At 57.2% G+C, this 25,625-nt stretch overlaps 1 protein-coding gene across 1 annotated transcript in view; it reads left to right on the forward strand.

Moving 5' to 3' along the window:
* The window catches only part of NCOA1 (nuclear receptor coactivator 1), a 37,415-nt gene that overhangs the window by 9,479 nt on the left and 2,311 nt on the right, over nt 1-25,625 (forward strand). The window contains exons 6-16 of the mRNA XM_064651156.1: nt 5,106-5,253; nt 5,920-7,243; nt 9,776-9,995; nt 10,998-11,180; nt 12,638-12,746; nt 16,266-16,434; nt 18,451-18,771; nt 19,345-19,446; nt 21,394-21,766; nt 23,838-24,009; nt 24,824-25,010. Coding sequence (XP_064507226.1) covers nt 5,106-5,253; nt 5,920-7,243; nt 9,776-9,995; nt 10,998-11,180; nt 12,638-12,746; nt 16,266-16,434; nt 18,451-18,771; nt 19,345-19,446; nt 21,394-21,766; nt 23,838-24,009; nt 24,824-25,010 — 3,308 coding nt within the window. The remainder of the gene's footprint in view (nt 1-5,105; nt 5,254-5,919; nt 7,244-9,775; nt 9,996-10,997; nt 11,181-12,637; nt 12,747-16,265; nt 16,435-18,450; nt 18,772-19,344; nt 19,447-21,393; nt 21,767-23,837; nt 24,010-24,823; nt 25,011-25,625) is intronic.

The raw sequence follows: 25,625 nt of genomic DNA on the forward strand, positions 1-25,625 counted from the left end.
TTCCCGCCGGGAATGGGCAGCTCCGAACTGGGAGGGGTTCGGGGTTGGACAGAGCCGGAGGAGCAGCCGGAATTTTTTGGTATCTCCAGGATTGAGGTTGTCCAGGCGGGTTTTTCCGGGTGGGATAACGCATCCAGGGGGTGTTGGAGGATCGGGATCAGCTTTCCAAGGATTTGAGGTGGAGCTGGGAATGTGCAATTCCAAGCTGGGATGGGTTCGGGGTTGGACAGAGCCGGAGGAGCAGCCGGAATTTTTTGGCATCTCCGGGATTGAGGTTGTCCAGGCGGGTTTTCCGTGTGGAATAACACACCCAGGGGGTGTTGGAGGATTGGGATGGGTTTTCCAGGGATTTGAGGCGGAACTGGGAATGGGCAGCCCCGAGCTGGGATGGGTTTAGGATTGGAGGGAGTGGGAGGAGAAGCCGGAATTTTTGGTGTTTCTGGGATTGAGGTTGTCCAGGTTGGTTTTTCCATATGGGATAACGCACCCAGGGGGTGTTGGAGGATCAGGATCAGCTTTCCAAGGATTTGAGGTGGAGCTGGGAATGTGCAATTCCAAGCTGGGAGGGGTTCGGGGTTGGACAGAGCCGGAGGAGGAGCCGGAATTTTTTGGTATCTCCGGGATTGAGGTTGTCCAGGCAGGTTCTTCCATGTGGGATAACACACCCAGGGGGTGTTGGAGGATCAGGATCAGCTTTCCAGGGAGTTGAGGTGGAGCTGGGAATGATCCCAGCCCCGAGCTGGGATTGGTTTAGGGTTGGAGGGAGTGGGAGGAGCAGCCGGAATTTTTGGTATCTGTGGGATTGAGGTTGTCCAGGCGGGTTTTTCCGCATGGGATAACACACTCAGGGGGTGTTGGAGGATCAGGATCAGCTTTCCAGGGATTTGAGGTGTAGCTGGGAACGTGCAATTCCAAGCTGGGATGGGTTAAAGGTTGGACAGAGCTGGAGGAGCAGCCGGAATTTTTTGGTATGTCCAGGATTGAGGTTGTCCAGCCGGGTTTTCCATGTGGGATAACGCACCCAGGGGGTGTTGGAGGATCAGGATGGGCTTTCCAGGGATTTGAGGTGGAGCTGGGAATGATCCCAGCCCCAGGCTGGGATGGGTTTAGGATTGGAGGGAGTGGGAGGAGCAGCCGGAATTTTTTGGTATCTCCGGGATTCAGGTTGTCCAGGCGGGTTTTTCCATGTGGGATAACGCATCCAGGGGGTGTTGGAGGATCAGGATCAGCTTTCCAGGGAGTTGAGGTGGAGCTGGGAATGTGCAGCTCCGAGCTGGGATGGGTTAAAGGTTGGACAGAGCCGGAGGAGCAGCCGGAATTTTTTGGTATCTCCGGGATTGAGGTTGTCCAGGCGGGTTTTCCATGTGGAATAACACACCCAGGGGGTGTTGGAGGATTGGGATGGGTTTTCCAGGGATTTGAGGCGGAACTGGGAATGGGCAGCCCCGAGCTGGGATGGGTTTAGGATTGGAGGGAGTGGGAGGAGAAGCCGGAATTTTTGGTGTTTCTGGGATTGAGGTTGTCCAGGTTGGTTTTTCCATATGGGATAACGCACCCAGGGGGTGTTGGAGGATCAGGATCAGCTTTCCAAGGATTTGAGGTGGAGCTGGGAATGTGCAATTCCAAGCTGGGATGGGTTAAAGGTTGGACAGAGCTGGAGGAGCAGCTGGAATTTTTTGGTATGCCCAGGATTGAGGTTGTCCAGGCGGGTTTTCCATGTGGGATAACGCATCCAGGGGGTGTTGGAGGATCAGGATGGGCTTTCCAGGGATTTGAGGTGGAGCTGGGAATGATCCCAGCCCCAGGCTGGGATTGGTTTAGGATTGGAGGGAGTGGGAGGAGCAGCGGAATTTTTTGGTATCTCCGGGATTGAGGTTGTCCAGGTGGGTTTTTCCATGTGGGATAACGCATCCAGGGGGTGTTGGAGGATCAGGATCAGCTTTCCAGGGAGTTGAGATGGAGCTGGGAATGTGCAGCTCCGAGCTGGGATGGGTTTAGGGTTGGACAGAGCCGGAGGAGCAGCCGGAATTTTTTGGTATCTCCGGGATTGAGGTTGTCCAGGTGGGTTTTCCATGTGGAATAATACACCCAGGGGGTGTTGGAGGATTGGGATGGGTTTTCCAGGGATTTGAGGTGGAACTGGGAATGGGCAGCCCCGAGCTGGGATGGGTTTAGGATTGGAGGGAGTGGGAGGAGAAGCCGGAATTTTTGGTGTTTCCGGGGTTGAGGTTGTCCAGGTTGGTTTTTCCATATGGGATAACGCTCCCAGGGGGTGTTGGAGGATCGGGATCAGCTTTCCAAGGATTTGAGGTGGAGCTGGGAATGTGCAATTCCAAGCTGGGATGGGTTAAAGGTTGGACAGAGCCGGAGGAGCAGCCGGAATTTTTGGTATGTCCAGGATTGAGGTTGTCCAGGCGGGTTTTTCCGCATGGGATAACGCATCCAGGGGGTGTTGGAGGATCAGGATCAGCTTTCCAGGGAGTTGAGATGGAGCTGGGAATGATCCCAGCCCCGAGCTGGGATGGGTTTAGGATTGGAGGGAGTGGGAGGAGCTGCCGGAATTTTTTGGTATCTCCAGGATTGAGGTTGTCCAGGCAGATTTTCCATGTGGGATAACGCATCCAGGGGGTGATGGAGGATCAGGATGGGCTTTCCAGGGATTTGAGGGGGAGCTGGGAGGTGTGGAAGGAGCGGAGCACGGGGATTTATTCCCCCCTGGAGCATCCCTGATCCCTCATCCCTCGGATCCATCCACGGAGGGAAGTGGAGCCTTTTCCAAGCAGCTTCACTTCCAAACAGGGTTTTTTTCCTTAAAAACGGGGTGTTCTCCTTAAAAAACAAAAATCTCACTTGTCCCTTTAGGTGAATTCCCTGAAATCTCGGGGATTGAGCCTGGAGAGGCTCGGGAATCGTCTCTGGGATATTTTGCTTTTCCTGGGATGTTGATGGACTCCCAGGATCTCAGAGGTCTTTTCCAACTTTAACAATTCCATGATTTCATGTCACAACCCCTCAGCAATTCCGATGGAGCGGGAAGAGCAGGAAAACTTCATCTCCCGGGGGGGCAAAATTCCTTGGATTGCTCTGGAGATGTGGAGGGTCAGAACATCAGCCAGTGGGTGCTCAGGGATTTTTTGGGAAAAGCCAGGCTGTGGGAATAAATCCTTGGAGAAGGTTTGTGGTGCTGTGGGGTCGGATCCCGATCCTGATTATCCCAGAGGTGATATTTTGGAATTTTGGGTACGTTTTCTCGGGATTGCCCTGGATATCCATGGAGATGTTGGGGAGGGTCAGAACATCACCCAACTGATGTCCAGAGATTTTTGGGAAAAGCCAGGCTGTGGGAATAAATCCCTGGAGAAGGTTTGTGGTGCTGTGGGGTCAGATCCCGCTCCTGATTATCCCAGAGGTGACATTTTGGGATTTTGGGTGTGTTTTCTGGGGATTGCTCTGGATATCCACGGAGATGTTGTGGAGGGTCAGAACATCAGCCAGTGGGTGCTCAGGGTTTTTTTGGGAAAAGCCAGGCTGTGGGAATAAATCCCTAGGGAAGGTTTGTGGTGCTGTGGGGTCAGATCCCGCTCCTGATTATCCCAGAGGTGATATTTTGGGATTTTGGGTGTATTTTCTGGGGATTGCCCTGGATATCCATGGAGATGTTGGGGAGGGTCAGAACATCACCCAACTGATGTCCAGAGATTTTTGGGAAAAGCCAGGCTGTGGGAATAAATCCCTGGGGAAGGTTTGTGGTGCTGTGGGGTCGGATCCCGATGTTGATTATCCCAGAGGTGACATTTTGGGATTTGGGTGTATTTTTTGGGGATTGACCTGGATATCCATGGAGATGTTAGGGAGGGATGGAAAATTGTCTCCCAGAAGTTTTTGGGAAAAGCCAGGCTGTGGGAATAGATCCCTGGGGAAGGTTTGTGGTGCTGTGGGGTCAGATCCCGCTCCTGATTATCCCAGAGGTGATATTTTGGGATTTTGGGTGTGTTTTCTGGGGATTGACCTGGACATCCACGGAGATGTTGTGGAGGGTCAGAACATCAGCCAGAGGGTGCTCAGGGTTTTTTTGGGAAAAGCCAGGCTGTGGGAATAAATCCTTGGAGAAGGTTTGTGGTGCTGTGGGGTCGGATCCCGATCCTGATTATCCCAGAGGTGATATTTTGGAATTTTGGGTATGTTTTCTCGGGATTGCCCTGGATATCCATGGAGATGTTGGGGAGGGTCAGAACATCACCCAACTGATGTCCAGAGATTTTTGGGAAAAACCAGGCTGTGGGAATAAATCCCTGGGGAAGGTTTGTGGTGCTGTGGGGTCGGATCCCGATGTTGATTTTCCCAGAGGTGACATTTTGGGATTTGGGTGTATTTTCTGGGGATTGCCCTGGACATCCACGGAGATGTTAGGGAGGGATGGAAAATTGTCTCCCAGAAGTTTTTGGGAAAAGCCAGGCTGTAGGAATAAATCCCTGGAGAAGGTTTGTGGTGCTGTGGGGTCAGATCCCGCTCCTGATTATCCCAGAGGTGACATTTTGGGATTTTGGGTGTGTTTTCTGGGGATTGCTCTGGACATCCACGGAGATGTTGTGGAGGGTCAGAACATCAGCCAGTGGGTGCTCAGGGTTTTTTTGGGAAAAGCCAGGCTGTGGGAATAAATCCCTAGGGAAGGTTTGTGGTGCTGTGGGGTCAGATCCCGCTCCTGATTATCCCAGAGGTGACATTTTGGGATTTTGGGTGTGTTTTCTGGGGATTGCTCTGGACATCCACGGAGATGTTGTGGAGGGTCAGAACATCACCCAACTGATGTCCAGAGATTTTTGGGAAAAGCCAGGCTGTGGGAATAAATCCCTGGGGAAGGTTTGTGGTGCTGTGGGGTCAGATCCCGCTCCTGATTATCCCAGAGGTGATATTTTGGGATTTTGGGTGTATTTTCTGGGGATTGACCTGGATATCCATGGAGATGTTGTGGGGAGGTCGAAAACTGGCTCCCAGAGGTTTTAGGGCAAAGCCAGGCTGTGGGAATAGATCCCTGGGGACGGTCCGTGTCTCCGTGGGGCGGGATCCCGCTGATTTTTGGGGATGTTCCGGGCGTGTCCCCGCAGTGATGACCCGCGGCGCCGCCTTCAGCCCCTCGTACCGGTTCACGCTGAGCGACGGGACGGTGCTGAGCGCCCACACCAAGTGCAAGCTCTGCTACCCCACCAACCCCGAGGTGCAGCCCTTCATCATGGGCGTCCACGTCATCGACAGGTACGCAGCCGGCACCGCCCCATCCCGGGATTTCCCGGCCGGGAGGGACCGTCCCGGGATCGTCCATCCCAATCCTGCCCAGCCCGAGCGCTCCCTGAGCTCTGGAAGCCTCAGGAGACCATCCTGGTGCCCAACCGCCCCCTTTTCCCAAAATCCATCCTAAACCTGCCCTTGTTCCAACCATTCCCTTGGATCCCACACAGGGATCAGTGTCTGTCCCTCCTCCTCCCACCGTGGGGAAGTTGTATCCAAATCTTCCCATTCCCTACGTTGGGAAGAGGATCCGCTGGTGGTGCCTGGAGCTGGTTTGGAGGGGGGATCCCAGAGCAGCTTCCCGGCTCCTGGTTATCCATGTTTTCCCGAGGGCGCTCCGGGGGGGGGTTTCTCGACGCGCTTCCCGTTCCCGGAGAACATTTTAGGGAGGGAGAGCGACGGGACAGGGCGGGGCGAGGATGTGGATCCGGGTTCCCTGGATCTGGGGTTCCGTGGGTCTTCCTCCCTGTGCTGGGATGGAAGGGAACGTTGGGAATGTCAGGCCCGGAGAAGGGGGGATCCGGCGAGCCTCTGGAATCCCGTTTTTGGGGAGAACGGATCCAAGGAACGCCGAGCCCTCCGACCGGAGACGCCGAAGGTTTTCCAAAGGCGACTTCTCCTCTCCCTTTGCAGGGATCACGGGATGCTCTCCCCGCCGGACAACCCCGGCTCCGGCATGTCCCTGCCGCGCTCCGGCCCCGCCCTGACCCCCAACGTCTCCCCGGGGCCGGGAATGGCGCTGCCTCCTCCTCCTCCTCCCTCCGTCCCCAATTCCAACGGCACCATGGTGACCGGCAACGCCGGCCAACCCTCCGGCTACGGATGTTCTCCTGGGAGCCAGCTGGGAGCCGCCGGCGTCACCGCCTTAAGCCAGAGCCAGGGTGGGAACCACGCCCTGCCCCTCTCCGGCTCGCCCATGGGCAGCCCCGGCATCGCCCCCCCACCGCCGCCGCCGCAGTTCCTGTCCCCGCGCCACCGCCTCAGCCCCGGCCTGGTGCCGCGCTCCCGAGGGCCCGGCAACCCCTTCTCCCCCGCCGTGCCCTCCATGCACTCGCCCGTGGGCATGGCTGGCGGCGGGAATGCCGCCGGCGCCGCCGGGAATGCTCGCCCGTTCCCTGGCGGTGCTCCCGTGCCGGGGCTGCCGGAAGGGCCGGGAACGCCGGTGGGATATTCCACGCCGCCGCCGGTGCTGAGGCAGCTGAGCGGCTCTCAGAGCTCTCCCGGCCGCCTGGGCGGCAAATCCGACGCCAAGGACAGCAAGGAGATCGCCTCCATCCTCAGCGAGATGATCCAGGTGGACGGTGGCGCTGGCGCTGGCGGTGCCGCCGGCGGGGAGGGCAAAGCGCTGGATTCGGGAATGCTGCACGCCGACGGCGACTCCAAGTGCTTGCAGGCCACCAGCCACAAGCTGGTGCAGCTCCTGGCCAGCACGGCGGAGCAGCAGCTCCGGCACGCCGCCGACGCCGACACCAGCTGCAAGGAATCCCTGGTGACGCTGGGAACCGGGAGCGCCGCCGGCACCGGCACCACCGGCGGCACCGGCACCTGCCCGTCCTCCCACAGCTCCCTGACGGAGCGGCACAAGATCCTGCACCGGCTGCTCCAGGAGGGAAGCCCGTCCGACCTCACCACGCTGGCCATGGAGCACGAGAAGAAGGAGAGCGCTCCCGGCGCCGCTCCCGCACCGGCGACGGCTCCGGCGGCGGCACCGGCGGCTCCGACGGCGCCAGAATCGGAGGCACTGAAGAAGAAGGACGTGAAGGACCACCAGCTGCTGAGGTACCTCCTGGACAAGGACGAGAAGGAGCTGGGGGCGGCGCCGGCGCTCAGCCTGGACGACGTGAAGGTGAAGGTGGAGAAGGCGGAGCCGGCGATGGATCCGTGCCACGCCGCGCCCGCCGCCGTTCCCAAGGCTCCGGCGGCGGCCGAGGAGGTCAAGATGGAGACGCAGGGGCAGGTGAGCGGGATGGAGGGGTGAGGGTCGGGGGTTTTGGGGGGGTTTCCGTGGGGTCTGGGGGTGTGGGAGGTGTCCCAGGGGTTCTGTGGATTCCCGTTGTCGCCTCCTCCAGTGGTGATTCCAACTCTTCCGGTGCTGATTCCAACTCCTCCACTGCTGATTCCACCTTCTCCAGTGGTAGTTCCGTCTTTTCCAGCAATGGTGACACTTCTTCCAGTGCTGGTTCCACCTTTTCCAGTGCTGATTCCAGCTCCTCTAGTGCTGATTCCACCTCCTCCAGTGCCGATTCCAACTCTTCCGGTGCTGATTCCACCTCCTTCAGTGCTGATTCCACCTTCTCCAGTACTGGTTCCATCTTTTCCGATGCTGATTCCATCTTTTCCAGCGCTGGTTCCACCTTCTCCAGTGGTGGTTTCAGCTTTTCCAGTGCTGGCTCCACCTTCTCCAGCAGTGGTTCCAACTCCTCCAATGTAGGTTCCACCTTCTCCAATGCTGGTTCCACCTTCTCCAGTGCTGGTTCCAGCTTTTCCAGTGGTGATTCCAACTCCTCCAGTGCCAATTCCAGCTCTTTCGGTGCTGATCCCACCTTCTCCAGTGCCTGTTCCACCTTCTCCAGTGCTGATCCCACCTCCTCCAGCACTGGTTCCACCTCCTCCAGTGCCTGTTCCACCTTCTCCAGTGCTGGTTCCATCTTTTCCAGCACTGGTGACACCTCTTCCAGTGCTGATTCCACCTTCTCCAGTGGTGGTTCCATCTTCTGCAGCATTGGTTCCACCTCCTCCAGTGGTGGTTCCACCTTCTCCAGCGCTGGTTCCACCTTCTCCAGTGCTGGTTCCATCTTTTCCAGTGGTGATTCCAACTCCTCCAGTGCCGATTCCAGCTCTTCTGGTGCTGATTCCACCTCCTCCAGTGCTGATTCCACCTTCTCCAGTGCTGGTTCCATCTTTTCCAGCAATGGTGACACCTCCTCCAGTGCCTGTTCCACCTTCTCCAGTGCTGGTTCCATCTTTTCCAGCACTGGTGCCACCTCTTCCAGTGCTGGTCCCACCTTCTCCAGTGATGATCCCACCTTCTCCAGCACTGGTTCCACCTTCTCCAGTGCTGGTTCCACCTTCTCCAGTGCTGGTTCCACCTTCTCCAGCATTGGTTCCACCTTTTCCTGCACTGGTTCCGCCTTCTCCAGTGGTGATCCCACCTTTCCAGCACTGGTTCCACCTTCTCCAGTGGTGGTTCCACCTTTTCCAGCACTGATTCCACCTCCTCCAGTGCCTGTTCCACCTTCTCCAGTGCTGGATTCACCTTCTCCAGTGCTGGTTCCGTCTTTTCCAGTGCCTGTTTCATCTTTTGCAGTGCTACTTCCATCTTTTCCAGCACAGATTCCACCTTCTCCAGTGCTGATCCCACCTCCTCCAGTGCTGGTTCCACCTCCTCCAGTGCCTGTTCCACCTTCTCCAGTGCTGGTTCCACCTTCTCCAGCGCTGGTTCCACCTCCTCCAGTGCCGATGTAAATATCCCTCTGAAGGGAGAGATTCCTGCTTTTCCAAAGCCGGGGGAGATGGGAACGTGGAGAGAGCTGCTGAATCCTTTGGAAGCAGAGGGAAGAGCTCGTTTGGCTCTGCAGCCGTGTGGGAACGGAGCTCCTGCTCCTTCTGGAGTCGTGGAATCCTGGAATGGTTTGGGTGGGAAGGGAACTCAAAGCTCATCCCGTTCCAACCCCGACACCTCCCGCTATCCCAGGGAATCCAACCCGACCTTGGACACTCCCAGGGATCCAGGGGCAGCCACAGCTTCTCTGGGAATTCCAGCCCAGCCCCTCCCCACCCTCCCAGCCAGGAATCCCTTCCCAATCTCCCCCCCAAATCTCCCCTTTCCCACTGGGATCCATTCCCTGGGGCCTGGCATTCCAGGCCCTGAGCCCCAGTCCCTCTCCAGCTCTCCTGGAGCCCCTTCAGGCTCTGGAATGTGCTCCAAGCTCTCCCGGGATCCTTCCCAAATCCAGCCTGGCCATTCCCAGCTCTCCCAGCCTGGAGCCAGAGCCTGCCATTGGATCCATCCCCAGCCCAGCTCCTCCCTGGGAAGGAGTTCAGGGAACAAGGGGGTTCCCTGGGAATCTCGGCACTCAGGGCAGGGTCTCCCTTCCTCTTTCCTGCCTTTTCCATCTCCAAATTCCATAAAAATCCCTCTTGAGTGGATTCTGATTGCCCTTTATCCTGGAATCCTGGAATGGGTTGGGTGGGAAGGGATTTTAAGGATCATCTCATTCCATGGGCAGGGACACCTCCCACTATCCCAGGCTGCTCCAGCCTTTCCTTGGACACTCCCAGGGATCCAGGGGCAGCCACAGCTTCTCTGGGAATCCCATCCCAACCCCTCCCCACCCTCCCAGCCCGGAATTCCTCCCCCATCTCCACGACGCAGCGCCGGTTCCCTCTCCACTCTCGGTGTTCCGGGAATCCTCAGGAAGCTCCGTGGGCTCCAAAACCCCTCCTGCTGCCGTCGCTCATCCTGTTGCTTTTTCCCTTCATTCCGTAGTTTGCTGCCGAGCTGGAGCAGCTGGATCAGCTCCTGCCCTCGCTGGAAAAGGCGGCTCAGCTGCCGGGAATGTGCGGCCCGGAGAGGAGCGAGGGCGGCGTGTCCGGAGTGTCCGGAGTGTCCGGAGTGTCCGGAGTGTCCGGAGTGCCGGTGAAGCCGGAGCTGTTGGCGGCGCCGCTCCAGCCCAGCACCGCGGCCAGAGCTCCCACGGGACTCACCCGTAGGTGGCCCATCCCGAGGGGGTGGATTTGGGATGGGAGGGAGAGGAGGGCGAGCAGGGGGAGGGAAAAGCTCATCCCGGTCCAACCCCGGCACCTCCCGCTATCCCAGGGAATCCAAGCCGGCCTTGGACACTCCCAGGGATCCAGGGGCAGCCCCAGCTTCTCTGGGAATTCCAGCCCAGCCCCTCCCCACCCTCCCAGCCAGGAATCCCTTCCCAATCTCCAATGCTCTGATATAATTGGGAGCTTATTCCCTGTGGAGTGTTGGTGCTTCCCTGAGCCATTCCCTGAGGAGTTGCCAACAGCCAGGGCTTGGAATGGGATCATCCTTAATGCCCCTTCCAACCCAAAGCACTCTGGAATTCCTTCCCTTCCCTTCCCTTCCCTTCCCTTCCCTTCCCTTCCCTTCCCTTCCCTTCCCTTCCCAAACCTTCCCTTCCCAAACCTTCCCTTCCCTTCCCTTCCCTTCCCTTCCCTTCCCTTCCCTTCCCTTCCCTTCCCTTCCCTTCCCTTCCCTTCCCTTCCCTTCCCTTCCCTTCCCTTCCCTTCCCTTCCCTTCCCTTCCCTTCCCTTCCCTTCCCTTCCCTTCCCTTCCCTTCCCTTCCCTTCCCTTCCCTTCCCTTCCCTTCCCTTCCCAAACCTTCCCTTCCCTTCCCTTCCCTTCCCTTCCCTTCCCTTCCCTTCCCTTCCCTTCCCTTCCCTTCCCTTCCCTTCCCTTCCCTTCCCTTCCCTTCCCTTCCCTTCCCTTCCCTTCCCTTCCCTTCCCTTCCCAAACCTTCCCAAACCTTCCCAAACCTTCCCTTCCCTTCCCAAACCTTCCCTTCCCAAACCTTCCCTTCCCAAACCTTCCCTTCCCAAGCCTTCCCTTCCCTTCCCTTCCCAAACCTTCCCTTCCCAAACCTTCCCTTCCCTTCCCTTCCCTTCCCTTCCCAAACCTTCCCTTCCCGTGGCTGTTTTCCCTTGGCACTGACTCCCTTTTCCCTGTTTTCCCTGTTTTCCAGCGCTCAGTGGGGGGCAGGGTGTTCCGGCGGGCCGGGCTCCCTTCGAGTTCTGCGATCCCATGGATCCCGCCCAGCTCCGGCCGGGGCCGTGTCCCGGGAATACCGGGAGCCCCCATGGCCGCGGGCCGGCCCAGCCGGGAAGAGGCACCGGGACGGCTCCCAATCCCTTCCCTCCGGACACAGGTACGGAGCTTTCCCGGGAATTCCCTGGGAAATTCCAGGGCTGAGCTTCCAAGCTGGGCTCGTTCCCTCCCCTCGGGTCATTCCCGCCCGTGCCGGTTCCTCCAGGGATTTTCCAGCCCCTTTTCCAAGGGGGGTAGTTCGGATTCCCAGGAAGTGTGAGGGGTTGTTATCCATGGGATGTTGGGGTGGGAAAAGAGCTGCATTCCCGGCTGGAATCACCGATGGACGAACACCACAGAGCTCGGAATTCCAGGATCAACAGGGGCTTTGGATAGACCTCAGCATTCCAGGATTTCCCGAGGGTTGTGGAGAGACCTCGACATTCCAGGATTTCCCTCAGCATTCCAGGATTTCCAGATTGATATGGATAGACCTTGACATTCCAGGATTTCCAGAGGGTTATGGAGAGACCTGCACATTCCAGGATTTCCAGAGAGTTGAGCACAGACCTCAGCATTCCAGGATTTCCACAGGATTGTGGAGAGACCTCAGCATTCCAGGATTTCCAGAGGGTTATGGAGAGACCTCGGCATTCCAGGATTTCCAGAGGGTTATGGAGAGACCTCGGCATTCCAGGATTTCCAGAGGGTTGAGGAGAGACCTCAGCATTCCAGGATTTCCGGAGGGTTATGGATAGACTTCGGCATTCCAAGATTTCCAGAGGGTTGTGGATAGACCTTGGCATTCCAGGATTTCCCTTGGCATTCCAGTATTTCCAGAATGTTATGGATAAACCTCAGCATTCCAGGATTTCCAGAGGGTTGTGGAGAGTGGTTTTCCTGGAAGTCAGATTTCTCGGGAAAAGGATCCGTTGGGTTAAAAAAACCGGGATTTCCGCCTTCAGCCTTTCCCTCGGGAATTTGGGATTTCGGGATGTGGCGGATGAGGATTCCCAGCCCTTCCCTTTTCCCTCTCCCGCCTCTCCGGGTGATTCCCGGGATGTTGTTGGATCTCCCATCCCCATCCCTGTTTCTCATCACGTCTCCAGCCTCTGTATCCCGGGATTTGGGCTCCGGAATCTGCTCCAGCTTTAATTTAACGGCCTTGGATCCTCTCCCAGTGCCGAAATTCCTTGGAATTCCTTCAGTTTTCCTTGGAATTCCTAACGGAAATGTGCCCAAAAGGGCGAATTCCCGGTGATTTTCCTGCTGGGATTTCCCCCTGGTTGGGATTTCTCCGGGATCTGCTCCAGCTTTACTTTGGATCCGGTGCCGGAACAGGGATGGGAAGTGCTCCTGGATTTGGGATACGCTTTGTTCCTCTCCAAAACCTTGGATAGGAACAATTTTCCTTGGAATTCTTAATGGAAACGGGCGATTTCCCCCTGGGATTTCACCCCCGGCATCCCTAAATTTCCCTGGAAAAGCGGGGTAACCGGAATCCTTTGGGGTGCTTTGGGATGTTGTCGGCCTTTTCCGTGGATTGACCTCTCTCCATCCCGTTTTTTTCCCCCTCAGGAATGCCGGAGCTGGAGCTGGGCGTCCCGGATCCGCAGTTCGGTCCGTCGGGAATGGGGGAGCCGATTCCTTGGCCGGAGCCCCGCGGAGCGCTGAGCAAACCCGAGGAGTAAGTACCCCATTCCCAGCCTTTTTTCCCGGGAAAACAGGCGGGATATCCCAGCTCTGGGAGAGTCCTGCCATTGTTTCCTGGAATTCCAGCCCGGAATATTCCCGTCTATCTGTGGCAGAGCCAAGGATTCTCCAAGTCCTCTGACCGCCGGTCAATGGTTTCCAACATTCCCACATTCCAGCATTCCCACATTCCAGCATTCCCACATTCCTCCTCCCATTGTGTTCCCATGGCTTTGTGTTTCCATGGAATTCCAGCTCTTCCGATGGGCTCGGATCCCACTAAAATTATGGATCCAGAAAAACCAGGTTCAAGTTTCCTTCATTAATTAAAAAACTTCGGGAGACGATCCCGATTTCAGCATTCCAGGATTTCCAGAGGGTCCAGGACAGACCTCGGCATTCCGGGATCTCCAGAGGGTTATGGAGAGACCTTGGTATTCCAGGATTTCCAGAGGGTTGTAGAGAGACCTCGGCATTCCAGGATTCCCAGAGGGTTGTGGAGACCTCGGCATTCCAGGATTTCCAGAGGGTTATGGAGAGACCTTGGCATTCCAGAATTCCAGAGGGTTGTGGACAGACCTCAACATTCCAAGATTTCCAGAGGGTTATGGAGAGACCTCAGCATTCCAGGATTTCCAGAGGGTTGTGGATAGAACTCGTCATTCCAGGATTTTCAGAGGGTTATGGAGAGACCTCGACATTCCCGGATTTCCAGAGGGTTATGGATAGACCTCGACATTCCAAGATTTCCAGAGAACTATGGATAGACCTCAGCATTTCAGGATTTCCAGAGGATTATGGAGACCTCAGCATTCCAAGATTTCCAGAGGGTTATGGAGAGACCTCGGCATTCCAGGATTCCCAGAGAATTATGGATAGACCTCGGCATTCCAGGATTTCCAGAGGGTTGTGGAGAGACCTCGGCATTCCAGGATCTCCAGAGGGTTATGGAGAGACCTCGGCATTCTGGGATTTCCAGAGGGTTATGGATAGACCTCGGCATTCCGGGATTTCCAGAGGGTTGTGGAGAGACCTCGGCATTCCAGGATCTCCAGAGGGTTATGGAGAGACCTCGGCATTCCGGGATTTCCAGAGGGTTATGGAGAGACCTTGGCATTCCAGGATTTCCAGAGTTGTGGAGAGACCTCGGCATTCCAGGATTTCCAGAGGATTATGGAGACCTCGGAATTCCAGGATTTCCAGAGGGTTATGGAGAGACCTCAGCATTCCAGGATTTCCAGAGGGTTTGGATCTCCCTTGGCATTCCAGGATTTCCAGAGGGTTTGGATTTCCCTTGGCATTCCAGGATTCCAGAGGGTTTGGACGGACACGTCCAGGAAGTTTTTCCGGAGCCAAGGAAGTTCTGTTTCCTTTGGATTAAGTTTTCCAAGCTCTTCTTCCTCCTCTGCTCCAGCTGGATCCCGGATTTCTGCTGGAAAGGCTGAACTTTTGGGATGGAAAATCTTTGGAACTTGCTCCGGAGAGCCGGGAGATAAATCCCGGAGCGTTCCCTCATCCCAAACTCTTCCTGCCGGGAAGCAGCTTCCCTTCCAAGCCTTGCTGGTGCTACCATTTTTTCGGGATAAGATCCATGGGGCCGAAACAATCCGGTGGTTTTTAAGCCGGGAATTCCCCTTTCAAATCCCGCTTTTTGGGGTGGGAATATCCTTGTTTTCCTGGCGTTTATTCCAAGCTCCGAACCGGGACCTCGGAGACGTTTTTGGCTGGAAGGAGACGGATTTGCTTCCAGGGATTTTCTTCTGGCTCCCACTTTTCCAGCGGGATTTGGGAGGAGAACCGCAGGCTCGGGATCCGGGCGGGATTCCAGGTGGGAAAAGTCGGAGCGGCGGCGTCTTCCCAAAGCCTCCATTCCTGCTGGATCAGGAATTCCAGGCACATGTGGTGGGAAGAGGCAGGTCTGGAATGATCCAATTCCATGCTCTGCTTCCATCCTCCGGGAATGGCGGCCGCCTCCATCATCCCGGGACATTCCTATGATCCCAGTCGGAACAAGCTGGCAGAGTCTTTGGAACGCAGTTCCTGCAGGAACGGGAATTTTTCCTTTCGGGATCGGAAAGAAGTCCTGGCGGGATGTGGGATGAGATCCTAGCTTGAGGAAATCCCGGGAAATCCTTCCTTTGGAAATCCCAAATCCCCATTCCCCAAATCCTCACGGACAACCACGACATCCCGGCTCTCCCATTCCGAGCCCGGAGCGCTCCGGGTCATGTCCCTCTGATCCCACAACGTCCAACATTCCAGCCGGGACCCCCTCCCGTTCCCGGAGCGCCGGAGATGCCGGAGGATTTTTGGGATGATGCCTCTGGAGAGCTGCTCTTGGAGAAGGGAACACCAGGGAGGGGTTTTGTGGGATTTTTCCTCCGGGTCGAGGTTTTCCCCTTAAATCCCGATGGATGGAAAACCTTGGGAATGCGAAGCCTGGGAGCACGACAGGCCGGGATCTCCGGGATCTCCTCCCGGAGACTGATCCCAAGCCCGGCCCGGAGCTGGGAGAGGAGGAGCGGGAATGACTGTTGGATTATCCCAGGAACAACTTTTCCCTCCATGGAAAAGTCGGGAACAATGAGCCAAAGAGTCCGAAATTCCCACCGGGTTCGACGACGGGAGCAACTTCGGCTTTTCCAGAGGGAAATTATCCCGGATTTTCACTTCCCGGCTCCGAGTGTGTCCCTTTTCCCTGGATTTGGCTCCGACTCCCTGCTGGACATCTGGTCCTCATCTGGAGCCGGAAGGATGAACACGTGGGATCCTCGGGAATGGCTCCAGCCCTCTCCGGGAGCAAATCCCGCTGCCTCCGACCGGTGACGTCATCGGAATGCCTCTCGCTCCGGGTTCATCCTATTCCCAGAGGATTTCCAGGGCTGCATCCAAGTTTTCCCGCTTTCCCGCTCTGCCTCCTCCTGCTGTCCCGGCCGAAAATCCAGCCTGGGAAGCAGCAGAGATTCCATCCCAGAAAACTCCTGTTTTCTGGGATTCGTGTCTGGGATTTGTGTCTGGGATTTGGTCCCTCCTCCCAAGTGGGTTTTCCAACCCGGGATGGGCAGGACGAGGCCACATCCCGTGGGATCGGCGGCAAAGCTTTCCCAGCTTTTCCTGAAGTTTAATTCCTTCCTCTTGGATATTTTCCCTGGACAGGCAGTGCCTCAGTTCCCGGCTGGATGAGCTCCTGGGATTTATTCCCTCTTCCCAAGCGGGTTTTCCAGAGGGAGCTCTGCAGGAAAGGCTCCTCTTCGCCTCCGGCTCTTCCGGCTGCATCCAAGTTTTCCCACTTTTTCTCCGCCTCCTGCTGCTGTCCCGGCCGAAAATCCAGCCTGGGAAGCAGCAGAGATTCCATCCCCAAAACTCCTGTTTTCTGGGATTCATGTCTGGGATTTGGTCCCTCCTCACAAGCGGGATGGGCAGGACGAGGCCGCATCCCGTGGGATCGGCGGCAAAGCTTTCCCAGCTTTTCCCGAAGTTTAATTCCTTCCCTCTTGGATATTTTCCCGGCCAGGCAGTGCATCAGCTCCCAGCTGGATGAGCTCCTGTGCCCTCCCACGACTCCGGAGGGCCGGAATGATGAGAAGGCGCTGCTGGAGCAACTTGTGTCCTTCCTGAGTGGGAAGGACGAGACGGAGCTGGCGGAGCTGGATCGAGCCCTGGGAATAGACAAACTGGTCCAGGTAAACCGGGAAACTCGGGATGCAGGGAGAGGGAGGAGGAGGAGGAGGAGGGACAGGGTGTGGGAATGGGAAGCCGGGTGGGAGTGGGAATGAGGGAGCCACTCCTGGGATTCCCGGAGGAGGATTCCCAGTGTCTGGTAACGGGAAGCCAGGTGGGAGTGGGAATGAGGGAGCCACTCCTGGGATTCCCGGAGGGGGATTCCCAATGTCTGGTAACGGGAAGCCAGGTGGGAGTGGGAATGTGGAAACCACTCCTGGGATTCCTGGAGGAGGATTACCAGTGTCTGGGAATGGGAAGCCAGGTGGGAGTGGGAATGAGGGAACCATTCCTGGGACTCGTGGAAGAGGATTCCCAATGTCTGGGAATGGGAAGCCAGGTGGGAGTGGGAATATGGGAACCACTCCTGGGATTCCTGGAGGAGGATTCCCAATGTCTGGGAATGGGAAGCCAGGTGGGAGTGGGAATATGGGAACCACTCCTGGGATTCCTGGAGGAGAATTCCCAGAGGAGGATTCCCAACATCTGGTAACAGGAAGCCGAGTGGGAGTGGGAATGAGGGAACCACTCCTGGGATTCCTGGAGGAAGATTCCCAATGTCTGGGAATGGGAAGCCAGGTGGGAGTGGGAATGAGGGAGCCACTCCTGGGATTCCTGGAGGAGGATTCCCAGTCTGGGAATGGGAAAGCAGATCGGTGTGGGAACATGGGAAGCACTCCTGGGATTCCCGGAGGAGGATTCCCGGAGGAGGATTCCCAATGTCTGGTAACAGGAAGCCAGATGGGAGTGGGAATGTGGGAACCACTCCTGGGATTCCCGGAGGAGGATTCCTGGAGGAAGATTCCCAATGCCTGGTAAAGGGAAGCCAGATGGGAATACAGGAACCATCCCTGGGATTCCTGGAGGAGGATTCCCAGAGAAAGATTCCCAACATCTGGTAATGGGAAGCCAGATGGGAGTGGGAATGCAGGAGCCACTCCTGGGATTCCTGGAGGATTCCCAATGTTTGGGAATGGGAAGCCAGGTGGGAGTGGGAATGCAGGAGGTACTGCTGGGATTCATGGAGGAGGAGGATTCCCAATGTCTGGGAATGGGAAGCCAGATGGGAATGGGAATGATGGAAACACTCCTGAGATTCCTGGAGGTTTTCCAGTGTCTGGGAACGGGAAACCAGATGGGAGTGGGAATGAGGGAACCACTCCTGGGAGAATTCCCAGAGGAGGATTCCCAATGTCAGATCACAGGAATCTGGGGGGGAGTGGGAATGCGGGAACTATTCCTGGAGAATTCCCAACATCTGGTAACAGGAAGCCAGGTGGGAGTGGGAATGCAGGAACCATCCCTGGGTTTCCTGTAGAATTCCCAAAATCTGGTAACAGGAAAGCAGGTGGGAGTGGGAATGCAGGAACCACTCCTGGGATTCCTGGAGGATTCCCAACATCTGGTAACAGGAATCTGGGTGGGAATGGGAATGCGGGAACTATTCCTGGAGGATTCCCAACACCTGGTAACGGGAAGCCAGGTGGGAGTGGGAGTGCAGGAACGAATCCTGGAGGATTCCCAACATCTGGTAACAGGAATTTGGGTGGGAGTGGGAATGCAGGAACTATCCCTGGGATTCCTGGAGTATTCCCAAAATCTGGTAACAGGAATCCGGGTGGGAGTGGGAATGCAGGAACTATTCCTGGAGGATTCCCAAGATCTGGTAACAGGAAGCCAGGTGGGAGTGGGAGTGCAGGAACCATCCCTGGGATTCCTGTAGAATTCCCAAAATCTGGTAACAGGAAGCCAGATGGGAATGGGAACGCGGGAACCACTCCTGGGATTCCTGGAGGAGGATTCCCAGAGGAGGATTCCTGGTGTCTGGTAGGGGGAATCCAGGTGGGAGTGGGAATGCTGGAACTATTCCTGGAGGATTCCCAACATCTGGTAACGGGAAGCCAGGCGGGAGCGGGACCGCGGGAACCCTTCCCGGGGGCAATTCCCGGCGTCTCCAAGGCGGCTCTTTCCCGGCGCAGGGCGGCGGCCTGGAAGCGCTGTCGGAACGTTTCCAGCCCCCGGCGGGCACCGCTCCGCTCCTGCTGGAGCAGAAACCCGGAATGTACCCCCAGCCTTACTCCTCCTCCTCCTCCTCCTCCGCCGCCTCTCCCGCCGGAGCCTTTCCCGGGATGGCGCGGCCCAAGCCGTCCTTCGGAGCCGTGCCGGTGCCGCCGCCGCCGCCGCGCGGAGCATTCCCGAATTCCCTGGCGGTGCCGCCCCGGCAGAGCCTGAGCCGCCCGCCCCCGGCGCCCAACCAGCTCCGGCTGCAGCTCCAGCAGCGCCTGCAGGGCCAGCAGCAGGTAAATCCTTCTGGAATTCCGTGGGAATGGGAGCGGTAGGATGGCAGAGGGAGCCGGGATGGGCTGGATCCGTGGGGTGGTTCCAATGGGATGGGGATCCACAAGGGAACAACAACTCCCGGCAGCTCCGGGATGGGGCAGAGGGACTGGAAGGGAGATGGGAGTTGGGAATCCCTCAGGAACTGCTCCAGGTCCTTTTCCATGGGGTGAAACCTTCAGGAACTGCTTTTCCATGGAATGAATCCCTCAGGAACTGCTCCAGGTGGATATTCCAAGGGGTGAATCCCTCAGGAACTGCTCCAGGTCCCTTTTCCATGGGGTGAATCCCTCAGGAACTGCTCCAGGTGGATATTCCCTGGGGTGAATCCCTCAGGAACTGCTCCAGGTCCATATTCCAAGGGGTGAATCCCTCAGGAACTGCTCCAGGTCCCTATTCCATGGGGTGCTGTGGCATCAGTGCCGTGGGCCGGGAACCACGTTGGGGTTGGATCCGGGGTTGGGTTCCGTGATCTCGGAGCTCTTTTCCGACCTGGCTGATCCCGGAATTCTGGGATTTCGGGGCTTTGTCTCCAGCTGCTCCATCAGAACCGCCAGGCCATCCTCAACCAGTTCGCCGCCGGCGCTCCCGTCGGGATCAACATGCGGGCGGGAATGCAGCAGCAGATCACGCCCCAGGTGAGAGGGAATGTGGGATGGGCTTCCCGCCAGGAAAAATTAGGGATTGAGCCCGTTATTCCCAGCCCGGCTCGCTCCTTAAACAGAGGGAATTCCCTGGTTATCCGGAGGTGGTTTTTTCCTTCATCCTTTTTCCAGCTATTCAGGATAGAATTCCTTCAACAGGGAATGTGGGATGGGCTTCTCAGTGGGAAAAACTGGGATTATTCCCATTATTCCCAGCTTGGCTCGCTTCTTAATGCCAGGGAATTCCCTGGTTATTCCGAGGTGGTTTTTTCCTTCATCCTTATTCCAGCTCTTCCAGGTGCTTAAGGGACAGATCCTTTAACAGGGAATGTGGGATGGCCTTCCCAGTGGGAATATTAGGGATCCATCCCGTTATCCCAGTCTGGCTCGCTCCTTGACGGAGGGAATTCCCTGATTGTTCTCCTCCATGTGGAGGTGATGTTTCCCTTTTTCCTTTCCTTTTTCCAGCTCCTCCAGGTGCTTAAGGGAGAAATCCTTCAACAGGGAATGTGGGATAATCTTCCCAGTGGGAAAAACGAGGGAATAATCCTGTTATCCCAGCCTGGCTTGCTCCTTGAGAGGAAGGAATTCCCTGGTTATCCGGAGGTGGTTTTTTCCTTCATCCTTTTTCCAGCTCCTCAAGATAGAATTCCTTCAACAGGGAATGTGGGATAATCTTCCCAGTGGGGAAAACTAGGGATTGATCCCATTATCCCAGTCTGGCTCGCTCCTTAACGGGAGGGAATTCCCTGGTTATTCCGAGGTGGTTTTTTCCTTCATCCTTATTCCAGCTCCTCCAGCTGCTTAAGATGGAAATCCTCCGTTATTCCTTAGGGAATGCCGTGTCCCGGAGTTGAATTTGGGATAATCTTTAGGAAATAGATGCCGCCCTTTAAGTACCAGAATCCAAGGAATCTTCTTAACGATCCCACAAATCCCCCCTGAGGCCTCCGGTCCTCCTGTGGCTCCTAAAAAAAAGTAGGGATAAAACCCCTGCTGGGGAGATTCGGGAATCGCAGCCGAGTTCCGGGGATTTTATTCCACTTCTTGGAGAAGTCTTGGCTTTTTTGGGAAATGCCACGATGGGAATTTAGTGATGGGGAAGGGGATGGAGCAGTTCCCATTCCCGTTCCAGCTGCTGGTGGCTTCCGAAGGTGAGGAATTCCAACGTATTCGTGGATCCCGTGGGCGTGGAAAAGCTCCCGGGATGGGACGTTTTCCAGCAGAAAAGGAATCCAAGTCCGGGATCCTGGGGAGAAAAGGGTGGGGCTCATGACTTCCAGGGGATTTTCCTGGCTTGGGAGACGCTCCAACTCCTGGAACTCCTGCAGAACCTGATCCTGAACCTCTCCAACCCAATTCCCATCTTTTAGTGGTATTCCCACCTTTCCTTCCAATCCCAAGGCACGGAACAGGAGCTCCAACATGGGATGAGGGTTCTGAGCCCTTTCCCAGCCCCGGAGGGTGCCGGTGATAATTTGGGAATGTCCCTCCTCCCCTCAGTGACTTCCAGGTGCCTGAGATCCATTTTTCCCACCTTGGGACACGCTCCAACCCCTGGTGCTCCTGGAGCTCCTCATCTTGAACATTTCCAGACGCTCTTCCCCATTCCCACCATTTTGGGGCATTTCCAACTTTCCCTCCAATCCCGAGCTGGGAAAAGGAACTGGGAGCGATATCCGGTGCCGGTGATAATTTGGGAATGTCCCTCCTTCCCTCAGTGACTTCCAGGTGCCTGAGATCCTGTTTTCCCACCTTGGCACACGCTCCAACTCCTGGAGCTCCTGGAGCTCCTCATCTTGAACCTCTCCAGACACTCTTCCCCATTCCCACCATTTTGGGGCATTTCCCCCTTTCTCTCCAATCCCGAGCTGCGTAACGAGACCGGGAGCGATTCCCGCGTTCCGGCGCCGACCCAGGAATATCCTTGTTACCCCTCAGCCTCCTCTGAACGCTCAGATGCTGGCGCAGCGGCAGCGGGAGCTCTACAGCCAGCAGCACCGGCAGCGGCAGCTGATGCAGCAGCGCGCCCTCCTCCTGCGCCAGCAGAGCTTCGGCAACGCTTCCGGAATTCCGGTGCCCCTCGCAGGCGCCCGCTTGCCCCAGGCGCCCCCCCAGCAGTTCCCGTACCCGGTGCCCAGCTACGGCGCCGGCGCCGGCAACCCGCCCTCCGCCGGCGCCGCCGGACCGTTCTCCGGCGCCGAGGCGGCGGCGGCGCTGGCCGGGCGCCGCGGGAGCGCCGTGGGAGTGCAGTTCGGAGCCGGGATGGTGGCGCCCGGGATGCAGCAGAACGTCTTTCAGTATTCCGGAGCAGGTGGGTGGAGCTGGGATGATGGGATGGTGGGATGGTGGGGAGGGAGGGGGGGAGATGTTCCCGAGGGATGCGGAGTCGTTCCGGCTTCATCCCGAGCCAGGGGGCGGGGCTCGGGGTCTCCACGTGCCGAGGAGTTGGGAGATCCCAACAGCCCGAGGAGTTGGGATCTCCCAGCAGACCGAGGAGTTGGGATCTCCCAGCAGACCGAGGAGTTGGGATCTCTCAACTCCCAGCAGACCAAGGAGCTGGGATCTCCCAAAATCCCAACGAGCCCAAGGGGTTTGGAAATCCCAACTCCCAACATCCCAAGGAGTTGGGATCTCCAAACATCCCAGCAGCCCAAGGAATTTGGGATCTCCCAACATCCCAACAGCCCAAGGAGTTTGGATCTCCCAAAATCCCAACAAGCTCAAGGAGTTTGGATCTCCCAAAATCCCAACAAGCCCCAAGGAGTTGGGATCTCCCAAAATCCCAACAGTCCAAGGAGTTTGGATCTCCCAGCAGCCCAAGGAGTTGGGATCTCCCAACTCCCATCTCCCAACAGCCCAAGGGATTTGGGATCTCCCAACTCCCAACAGCCCAAGGGGTTTGGAAATCCAGCTCCCAACATCCCAAGTAGTTGGGATCTCCCAACAGCCCAAGGAGTTGGGATCTCCCAGCTCCAATCTACCAACTCCCAGCAGCCCAAGGAGTTTGGATCTCCCAAAATCCCAACAAGCCCAGGGAGTTGGGATCTCCTAAAATCCCAAGGAATTTGGGATCTCCCAAAATCCCAACAAGCTCAAGGAGTTGGGATCTCCCAAAATCCCAACAGCCCAAGGGGTTTGGAAATCCCAACTCCCAACATCCCAAGGACGTTGGATCTCCCAGTTCCCAACAGACCAAGGGGTTGGGAGTGTCCCTCATTCCCTCAGTGACTTCCAGGTGACTGAGATCCTGTTTTCCCACCTTGGGAGACACTCTTGGAGCTCCTGGAGCTCCTCATCTTGAACGTCTCCAGACGCTTTTCCCCATTCCCACCATTTCGGGGCATTTCCCCTTTCCTTCCAATCCTGAACTGGGGACGGGGAGTTTGGATCTTCCAACTCCCAAAAGCCCAAGGAATTGGATCTCCCAACATCCCAACAGCCCAAGGAGTTTGGGAGTTGAGTCTCCAAAAAAACACGAAGGGACTTCGGGAAAACAATTCCACGAATTTTTCCTTGAGAACTGAACTTGGAGGCCGTTCCTTCCTCCTCTTCCCCGGGAGAGGGGAGGTGAGGCCCTGGCACAGGTTTCCCATCCTTGGAAGTGTCCAAGGCCGAGTTGGATTCCCTTGGAGCAATCTGGGATAGTGGGAGGTGTCCCTGAACATGGAATGGGATGATCCTTAAGGCCCCTTCCCACCCAAACCAGTCCGGGATTCCAGGAAAAAGGATCCATTCAGAGGCAATTTTTATGGAATGTGGGGATGGAAAAGGCAGGAAAGGGGAAGGGAGACCCTTCCCTGAGTGCCGAGATTCCCAGGGAACCCCCTTGTTCCCGGAACTCCTTCCCAGGGAGGAGTTGGGCTGGGGATGGATCCAATGGCAGGCTCTGGCTCCAGGCTGGGAGAGCTGGGAATGGCCAGGCTGGATTTGGGAAGGATCCCGGGAGAGCTTGGAGCACATTCCAGAGCCTGAAGGGGCTCCAGGAGAGCTGGAGAGGGCCTGGGGCTCAGGGCCTGGAATGCCAGGCCCCAGGGAATGGATCCCAGTGGGAAAGGGGAGATTTGGGTGGGAGATTGGGAAGGGATTCCTGGCTGGGAGGGTGGGGAGGGGCTGGGCTGGAATTCCCAGAGAAGCTGTGGCTGCCCCTGGATCCCTGGCAGTGTCCAAGGCCGGGCTGGATTCCCTGGGACAGCGGGAGGTGCCGGGGGTCGGAACGGGACGAGCTCTGAGGTCACGAAGACCCCCCAGAGCCACCAAACCCGCGTGTGCCATTCCTGGGAACCGGGGGCCGTTGGGAAGCGGGAGCTGGGCTCCGTTGGGAAGCGGGAGCTGTGGGAGCAGGGAATTGCTCCCCCCCTGAGCCCCCCTGGCTGTCCCCGCAGGGCTGGCCCAGCAGAGCGAGTCCTTCGCGCCGGCGCTGAGCCCCGGCAGCCCCCTGGTGTCCCCCCAAATCCCGCCGGCCCAGAGCCCGATGCTGCCGCCGGCGCCGCCGGCACCCGGATACCAGTCCCCCGACGTGAAGGGCTGGCAGCAAGGAGCCATGGGGAATAACAGGTAAAGAGATTCCAGCTGGGAAATTCCACCCGGGAATCCCCCTGGAGCACGGTGGGGAGAGAGGGGGGCGTGGGCGTGGCCTTCTCCCGCCGTGACGTCACCGCCCGTATCCGTGTCCTCATCCCGGCCTCCTCGGCTCCCGGGAATGTCCCCAGAGTCTCAAGGAAGACTTTGCCTCTTAATTAAGCCAAGTGGCTTAATTAGCTCTCCTAAAAACGACCTTAGGGAACGTGGCAGCAGAGTCCAGCCCGGAATTCCCAGGATGCTCTTTAGGATATTCCCAGCCCCAACTCGTGGAAGCGATTGGGAAGAGGAGCCGGGAGATTTGTTGGAGGGTGGGGATTTTTTTTGGCCATGAGTCAAAGTTTGGGGCTCAGATCTGCAGAAATGAGGGGGAAATTCCCAAAGTTCAGCTTTGGAATGGGAATGGTTGGCTTGGGGTCTTGGAGCCCCTTCCGGAGCCTGAAGGGGCTCCAGGAGAGCTGGAGAGGGACTGGGAATCAGGGCCTGGAATGACAGGCCCCAGGGAATGGATCCCAGTGGGAAAGGGGTGGGAGATTGGGAAGGGATTCCTGGCTGGGAGGGTGGGGAGGGGCTGGGTTGGAATTCCCAGAGAAGCTGTGGCTGCCCCTGGATCCCTGGGAGTGTCCCAGGCCGGGCTGGATTCCCTGGGATAGCGGGATGTGTCGGGATCAGGACCAGACTCCCTTTAAATCCCTTCCCTCCCGACCCCTTCCGCGACTTTTCCGACCCAACCGACCGTCGGCTCATCCCGAATCCCTCCCGGCTGACGCTTTTCCCGGTCCCCTCCCAGCGTGTTCAGCCCGGCGGGAGCGGCTCCGGCGGCGCCGGCACAGCCGGGAATGTACAACAACATGAGCATCACCGTGTCCATGGCCGGCGGCGGCTCCGGCGTCCCCACCATCAATCCCATGGGAGGGCAGGTGCCCGGGATGAACCCCCTGCAGATGCCCGGGATGAATTCCATGTGCTCGGAGCAGGTCAGTGCCAGCGCGGCCCGGGGGCTGCGATCCCGAATTTGGGAATGGGAGCTGGGTCCGGAGGGGGAAGCACCAAGGTCTGGCTGCTCCGGGTGTCCCAGGATGTCCCAGTTCATCCCAGATCCCAGGTTCATTACAAGAGGTCTGTAATCCCTGATCTGGGAATGGGAGCAGATCCCAGGGGTCTGTGTTCCCTAATCTGGGAATGGGAGCAGATCCCAGGGGTCTGTGTTCCCTAATCTGGGAATGGGAGCAGATCCCAGGGGTGTGTGTTCCCTAATCTGGGAATGGGATCTGTGTCCAAAGGGGGAAGCATCAAGGTCTGGCTGCTCTGGATGTCCCAGGATGTCCCAGTTCATCCCAGATCCCAGGTTCATTACCAGGGGTCTGTAATCCCTGATCTGGGAATGGGAAAAGATCCCAGGGGTCTGTGTTCCCTAATCTGGGAATGGGAGCAGATCCCAGGGGTCTGTGTTCCCTAATCAGGGAATGGGATCTGTGTCCAAAGGGGAAGCACCAAGGTCTGGCTGCTCCGGGTGTCCCAGGATATCTCATGTCCTTTGGGATTCAGGGATGTGCTGAGCATCTCCAGGTTTTATGATGGATCAGTTTGTA

Source organism: Pseudopipra pipra, chromosome 3 (genome assembly GCF_036250125.1).
Source record: "Pseudopipra pipra isolate bDixPip1 chromosome 3, bDixPip1.hap1, whole genome shotgun sequence".
Lineage (NCBI taxonomy): Eukaryota > Metazoa > Chordata > Aves > Passeriformes > Pipridae > Pseudopipra > Pseudopipra pipra.